This window comes from Cervus elaphus, chromosome 20 (genome assembly GCF_910594005.1).
Source record: "Cervus elaphus chromosome 20, mCerEla1.1, whole genome shotgun sequence".
In the NCBI taxonomy this organism is placed as follows: Eukaryota; Metazoa; Chordata; class Mammalia; order Artiodactyla; family Cervidae; genus Cervus; species Cervus elaphus.
This window is the reverse complement of record NC_057834.1, coordinates 140,597,125-140,604,608: the sequence shown is the minus strand read 5'-3', so window position 1 is coordinate 140,604,608 and position 7,484 is coordinate 140,597,125. Positions and strand designations below refer to the sequence as shown.

At 51.2% G+C, this 7,484-nt stretch overlaps 1 protein-coding gene across 1 annotated transcript; it reads right to left on the bottom strand.

Annotated features, from left to right (window-relative positions):
• Nucleotides 1–804: 804 nt before the first annotated feature.
• LOC122676861 (proline-rich protein 2-like) lies at nucleotides 805–4,833 on the bottom strand. Its single transcript, XM_043876413.1, has 3 exons — nucleotides 4,740–4,833; nucleotides 3,225–4,006; nucleotides 805–924 (listed from the first exon to the last, which is right to left on the bottom strand). The coding sequence occupies exons 1-3, from the start codon at nucleotides 4,831–4,833 to the stop codon at nucleotides 805–807; spliced, it is 996 nt and encodes a 331-aa protein (XP_043732348.1).
• Between the last annotated feature and the right edge of the window lie 2,651 nt (nucleotides 4,834–7,484).

Genomic DNA, 7,484 nt, shown 5'->3' with positions numbered 1-7,484 from the left:
CCCAGGATCACCGTGTGCAGAGCTCACCAGCCCTGCCTTCCAGGGTCTTCCAAGCCGGGGAGGGACAGAGAAGGGACCGACAGATGGAAATGCCCTGTGCCGCTTCACACAGACCCCGTGTACAGGCCACCCAGACTTCGGAGTGAGGACAGGTTCCAGGACTTGCACCCCTGCCAGCCCGCCAGCGGAGAAGGTGGGCAGAAAAAGGGCACTCCTCTCGGGGTGTCACTGGCCAGCTGCGCCCCGATCCCCACGGCACCTTCATCTGTGGAGACGGCCTCGGCCAGAACGTCCCCACGGGCTCCAGGGGGCTGCTCAGGGCCCAGAGGCCACACACCTCTTCTCTTTAAATAATTTTTTTTGTTCATTTATTTTGGCTGTGCCGAGCCTTCACTACCATGGGGGCTTTTCTCCAGTGGTGGGGCTCGGGCTTCTCTTCGCGCGGCTTCTCCTGCTGCAGAGACAGGCTCCGGGAGGCACGGGCCGCAGGAGTCGCGGCTCCGCGCTCTACCGGCTCGACAGTCGCGGTGCGCGGCCTCAGCTGCTCCTGTGTGTGGGGGCTTCCTGGGTCGGACCTGTCTCCTGCGTTGGCAGGCAGATTCTTTACCGCTGAGTCCTGCCCGAGAGCACACACTTCCGACATCTGCCAGCTTTCTTGGGGCTCAAGGACTGTTGAAGCATCAAGGGACCGTGAGAAACACCCCAGAGCGGCCGGGCCGCTCATCTTACCCCCGTGGACGCTGACCCCAGCGGAGCGCGGGGATGCTGTCCCTCGGCGCGTGGCCCAGCCCGAGCCCGGGGCCCTCACTCCACGCCCAGGGTCTCTCCTGAGCCCACCGCTTCCTCCCCCAGGTCAGAGAAGAGCACCGGGGCCCACACCAGGCCTCTCAGGACCCGCTTCCCTCGGGAGGCGTGTCTGAGGGTCTTGGGGGTCAGACAGAGCCTTTATCAGAGGAGCTGAGAGGGCGAGGAGCTCGGCTGGCTCCTCTCCTGTGGCCCATCTGCGTCTTCTGCAGACTCACTTTCTACTCCTCACGGGGACCAAGAACTTATAGCTTTCCAAGGAAGTCCCTGCCATATTTTAACAAGTGTAGTAAAGGGTCCTTCCTATGTCATTTATGTTTTATTTGCCACCAGACCTTTGGACAAGCAGTGACACACTCAGGCAAGCCCTCATGTAATTGCAGACACTTCTAAGAAGGGTTCCTGCTGAGCCCTCCAAGATTAATTCAAGATAAAACTTGAAAATAAATAAATAAAAGATTAGACGCAATCCAATTAAAAAAAAAAAAAAAAGATAAAACTTGAAAAAAAACCTCCCAGGTAATTGAACCACTTGAGCTGTGGCATAAAATCATTTTGTTTTAATCTAGTTTATTTATTGTGGATAGCATTCCAAAATCATAATTAAAAAATCATAGTGTTATTTTAGCCTTTATTTCTGAAGGTCTTTGCTAGTGGGCTCCATGTGTCTGCAGATGTTGGTATATGAACATGAAACCACATCATTTCTAGTCTGATGAAACTTGCCATCTTCCTCTTCTCTGCACAAGGAATCGCCACCTCAGCTCACCCCGCAGCTGTTCACACTGTCAGGAATGAAGGCCAAAAAAGCCCCTGTTCTGTACTCATCATAATTGTCACGGGATCCCTTAGAAACCATCCCAGTTAATCTCCACCCTCAGGAGCTTTAACACCTTGCTAGTCAAAGTGCAGCCAGGAATCTGCAGGAATTGGCATTTCCTGGGAGCTTATGAGAAATGCAGAACCCCAGGCCTATCCCATCTGCTGTATCCAAGGCTGTATGTACCCTTTCCATTGATGAGAGGAAGGAAGACTGCAGACTCTGATGCAAAGCTCAATGCTTAATCTTTCTCAGCAATTGTGACAGTGCACATTGTCCTTCCACCTTTTTCTTGTTTTTATTAATTGATGCATACTTGACTTTTATTTTATGTTAGCTTTCTGTGTGCAACATAATGATTGCTTATCTGTATATATTCTGAAATTATCACCATGATAAGTCCATCTCATGCCCATCATCTTACATAGCTACAACTTCCGTGTGTGTGATGAAGACTTTTTAGATCCATTCTATTAGGAACTTTTAAGTGCTCAAAATAAATAGTATTATTAGCTATAGTTGCCATGCTACACATGATGACCCTATGAGTTACTTTTCTATAATTGCAAGTATGTTCCTCTTGACCACCTCCACCCACTCCTCACACCCCCACAGCCCGCCCTTTGCAACCACCGATCTGTGTCCTGTATTGATGACCTTGGTGCTCTGTTTATTATTTATTTATTTATTTTAACATGCCACGTGTAAGTTAGATCACCCTTTTTCTGTCGGCCTGCAGGACTAGTGCAGGTCTTAGGAGGTCCTGGATCAGTTACCCTCCCAACATTCCATGTGGAGTCTTGGGGCTGCCTGTGAGAATGATCATTCAGTGGATGGTAAACTCGCTGAGATAGGAATGTGATCTCCTCCCACCACCTGTCATGGGGCAGATTCCCCCAGCCCTAGTGTGTGGCTCTGGGGCATTTCCACTCCATATCAGAAAAGGGTGTGGTCATTCAGTAATGACTCTGTTTCCAACAATGGTGATAATGGACATTATCTTTGATAAACACTGCATTAATTAGAGCAACTGTTTGGAAACACAAGTTCACACTTGAGCCTTTCCCCTTATAGTATCCAACATCTGGCAGGAAAACTACTCCCTAAGAGACTTTCCCCAGATTTTAGCCACAGACTCAGCTGACCATGTGTTCTATAGCACTTTACAGAAGATTGTTTTCACATTAAACCACAAGAGTGGGTTTGAATCTGCCCTAATCCTAGGTGATGCAGAACTGACTTCTGTAACTCAGGAAACATTAATTGTGATCTTGGAATCTACGGACAGATATGAAGGAGAATCCACTCATATAAAAAGCCACAAGCAAATTTTAATTGCAAGTATAGCTGGCCTCCCAGACACTAGGGCGGGAGCTGAGTGGGCAGGATGTGGCTGCGGGTGTGGGGGTCCCTGAGATGCTGAGGCTTCTCACCACCTATTTGTGCAAGTGCCCCACCATCTTTAACTCCTAGTTACTGCGTGTCCTGATCTGTAGCGTCCATTCAACACAAAAGCACAACGTTTTAACAGCAGCCTGGCAGGGACTGCAGAGGGCTGTCCGGGCCGCTGAGATCAAGAAGCTCCTGAGAAACGGAGCACCGGCGCTGAGCCCGGAGCCCGGGGGACTCCTCCCGCCCCGCCCCTCGGTGATCCCCGGCCCCGGAGCTTCCCGCTGGGGTCCTCTGCGGGGGAGGCCCGGGGGCCCGCACGTCTGAGCCCGGAGCCCGGGGGGGGGGACTCCTCCCGCCCCGCCCCTCGGTGATCCCCAGCCCCGGAGCTTCCCGCTGGGGTCCTCTGCGGGGGAGGCCCGGGCGCCCGCACGTCTGAGCCCGGAGCCCGGGGTGGGGGACTCCTCCCGCCCCGCCCCTCGGTGATCCCCAGCCCCGGAGCTTCCCGCTGGGGTCCTCTGCGGGGGAGGCCCGGGCGCCCGCACGTCTGAGCCCTGGGCCCCGCGACCGAGCTCGGGGACAGGCCGCGCACCGGTCCTCCGCCCGCACGTTCCCGCGGAGGCGGCCGAGGCCCCAGGTCGGGCCCGGGGAGGCGAGCGGGCGGGGGACGCGCGGCCCCGTCGGTGGCCGCGTGCGGGCAGCTGGTGCAGTTTCTCCCCGGGGGGCCAAGCCCGTTCGATCGGAAGTCCTTAGCCCGGCAGAGGAGCCGCTGTGCTGCCGGCGGGGCCCCCGGGTCCTCCTTCCCGGCCCGCGGGGGATTGGGACCGTCTCCGGGGCCTGGAGGCCGCCCGGCTCTCTCCTCGCCGCCTCCCGGCTGCTTGGGGCGCTCCCGGCTGCCAGGTTCCCGCGCCCGCTGCGCCGGCCAGGGACCCGGAGCTCCTGCAGGGATGGCATTCCGGATCGCGCCCGGCCCGGGCCCTCCGTGCGAGTCGCCTGCCCCGCGGCGAAAGCAGGGCTATGTCTTGCTCATGGTCCTTTGCTGGCACCTGACATGAGTTGATTCTGTCACTATTGAATGGATGATTGAAGGATGAGTGACAGGGGTGTGCTGGAAAGGGCCTGGCTCTGCGATGATCTGGAGATGCCACACATCTTTGGAGGATTTGGAGATTCACCTAGGTAATCTCTAACATTCATCAGCTCTGACATGTATTAATCTTTGGGCTTACCCCCAAGCTTGTTCCATTTGCTCCTGGATATTTGGTTGAACATTGGTTGTACTCAGTGACTTGAGATTCAAGATTAGGCTGTGGGAAAAAAAAGTTAAAAGGAACAGCAGTTTGGTTGCAGATAAGTACACACATAAAATAATCTACATAATTTCTGTGATCTTCTTTAAGTTACACAATTCAGAGAATAGCCACCAAAATCACATAGTCATGCACTTGGCCAGATAATTTCCTGGGTACTAAATTACTATAGCCAAAGAACCAAGTGTTATCTCTGAAGGTCTGGAAACTAGCCACATTTGGCCAATGGAGAACTTAACTTATGGCAGTTTTTAATCTTTTGTTAAATATAGACACTGGAAAGGGATAGATGACCCTCCAAGGGGACTAATCAAGCAGGTTAAAACTTGTACTCTAGAAACACAAGGGATCCTCTCCATGGGAATGTCACTTTATTCAAAGTTTTCAACATCCTCTGAAATGGGGAACATACAGACCTTGCTGTTTGGTGGATTCTGGGCCTGCGGTCACTGGCACCTCTCCGGGCTCAGCCCTGTCTGTGCGGACCCCACACACCCTCCCCGACCTCATGTTTCAGGACACGGCCCTGACAGGTGTCATCCAAATACAGTCTGATCATTGTTTCTTGCTGGTGAAAAATTAGGAAAGCATTCTTCCAGGCCTGTTTATTCTGACCAGCATTATGACCCAATTGTTTTATTATCTGTATATCATATTTTAGTAGTTGATTATACTCTGAGCTGTTGTGAAGTTCCTTTGCAATTGTTTAAAGTAATTTTCTTTCAAGTTGTGCAGAATGAGTAGTGTGATCAACAGCTCCCCTCCCCCCAAAAGATGTCCGGGTCCTAATCCCCAGAACCTGTGACAGTGTTAGCTCACATGGCAAAAGGGACGTGTGTGGGTGCGGTTACAGAAAGGACCTACACCTGGGGAGGCCCTTCTGGGTTACTGGTGTGGGTGCAGTGTGGCCCCAAGGGTCCTCAGAAGTCAGAGCGGGAGTCAGGAGGGTCACAGCTGGCGAAGGAGACATGCAGACATGAGCCACAGTGGGCCTGAAGTGGTTGCTGGGCCCACAAGTGAGCAGTGCGGTGACCCCTAGAAAGAACAGACCCCGATTCTCCAGAAGGAACGCAACCCCGCCGACGCCTCGATGCACACACAGCGAGATCCATATTGGACCTCTTCATGGGATGAGAAAAGGAGCTTGTGCTCCTTTTTTATACCAGCAATAAGAAATGAGCAGGCAGGGAAATGTATCTTTTTAAAGATACGTGGGCCCCTACTGGTAGGAAGAATTTCTTCAAAATTTAACACCTTTTCTTTAAAAAATGTATCTTTTTAAAAGATACATGGCCCCCATAGTGGTGGGAAGAATTTTTTTGTATCAGGGAGTTAGAATGAGGAAAGGTAATTCGATAATATGTATCTTCTGAAAAGCAATTCACAAGCCACTCTGCTGAGAGAGAGGGAAGAGAAGATGTAGGTAAATAGGAAAGGCCCTCCCCGTGGGCAGGAAGGGACTGCAGGCAGAGGCGCCTCACGGAAACAGTGGGAGGGCTGTGTTTTAATGATCTCACTTAGATCTGGAGATGCTCTGGAGACAGCTGAGCTGAGAGGGTGAGGCCCAAGGGGGCTCCTGGGGCTTTGCACCTGCATCTTGACCACCAGCGAAGCACCGTCCAACAAAGATGAGCATGCAGAAACAGGGGGGATCGCCACTGGAAGAAAACAACATTAACCAGGGGAAAAATGACCTGATATCACAAAGTGTTCCATGTAGTTAGTTTTCCATCTTTCTCTTCCTTCTGATACCTAGTTGAAAGTGACAGCAATATGTTGTCAAATGCTGAAGTAAGAAGCCGGTCATTTTCAGCCCCCAAGCCTGTGCTTGTGTGAGTCGGGGTGAATGCATTTAGAAACAGGGATGCTGGGCAGATGGACACAAGCTGGCTCTGAGTTACACAAACTTCCACCTCCTATGGCTACCCTGTCTACTTGTGTGATTTTGGACAGGACACCTACTGTCTTTAATTACCTGTTTCTTTACTTCTAGAGCAGAAATGACAATCCTATTGCATCATAGAGCTGTGTGGGAAATTACACGAGATAAGACATATATTGGCACTTATATGAGGGTAGCTCAGTTTGGTTCAGTCACTCAGTCATGTCCAACTCTCTGTGACCCCATGGACACCAGGCCTCCCTGTCCATCACCAACTCCTGGAGCTTACTCACACTCATGTCCATCAAGTCAGTGATGCCACTGAATCACCTCATTGCCTGTCATCCCCTTCTCCTGCCTTCAATCTTTCCAAGCATCGGGGTCTTTTCCAATGAGTCCGTTTGTCACATCTGTGAGGGTAGCTAGCAGAGTAAGGGTTTCCTCACATAGTGAGGGTAGCTAGCAACCCCCCAAATCCCAGGGAATGACTCATGATACTGAGCACAGAGTGAGCATGCTTAGCATCTTTTGGATTCTGGTCCTGTTTGGATTCTTTCCAGCTCTCTGGCCTGTTTCTACTTCTGCATCCCCCCTGATTCAAAAAGACCTTATTACTCTCAACTTTAAAAATCTACTTCTCACTGTACAAGGTTGGAGGAGTTGGTGAGAAGCAGCCTTTCTCTGTGCCCACACTGAGCCCTTTGAATTCCAGAAACAAGGTTCTGAGGCAGCTGACGAAACTCAGACTTCAGCACTTTCAGAAACCCAGCCAACATTGCAGAGCAAGTGAGAGTGACCATGGTTCAGATGCAGATGGGCCTGTCCTGGCCTCAGACCCCCTGGAGGTCCACTTCCCAGTCTACTCAGATCCCTCAGCAGTTGCTTTCATGTTGCTTTTGAAGTGGCTTTATAGACTTCTTGGGCTTCCCTGGAGGCTCAGCTGTAATAAACCTGCCTGCAGTGCAGGAGATATGGGTTCCATCCCTGAGTCAGGAAGATCCCCTGGAGAAGGAAATGGCAACCCACTCCAGTGTTCTTGCCTGGGAAATCCATGGACAGAGGAGCCTGAAGGGCTACAGTCCATGGGTTCACAAAGAGTCAGACACGACTTAGCGACTAAACCACCACCACATTATTATCAAAGCAATCTATATTTTATCATAGCAAACTTTGAAAAATATTGGTAACTATGAAAGATGACACTTAAATTTACCTGCATACAGCTCAGAAAATCTACTATCAGAGATGATCTTGTTTCATATTTTGATTTATGTCCTTT

Coding starts and splice junctions, on each gene's coding strand:
- LOC122676861 (XM_043876413.1), bottom strand. CDS start 4,833: ATGAGGTCGGGGAGGGTGTGTGGGGTCCGCACAGACAGGGCTGAGCCC. Junction 4,007..4,739: donor AGAATCCACCAAACAGCAAG/GTCTGTATGTTC, acceptor GCCGCGGGGCAG/GCGACTCGCACGGAGGGCCC. Junction 925..3,224: donor GGGCTCCGGGCTCAGCGCCG/GTGCTCCGTTTC, acceptor CTGACCCCCAAG/ACCCTCAGACACGCCTCCCG.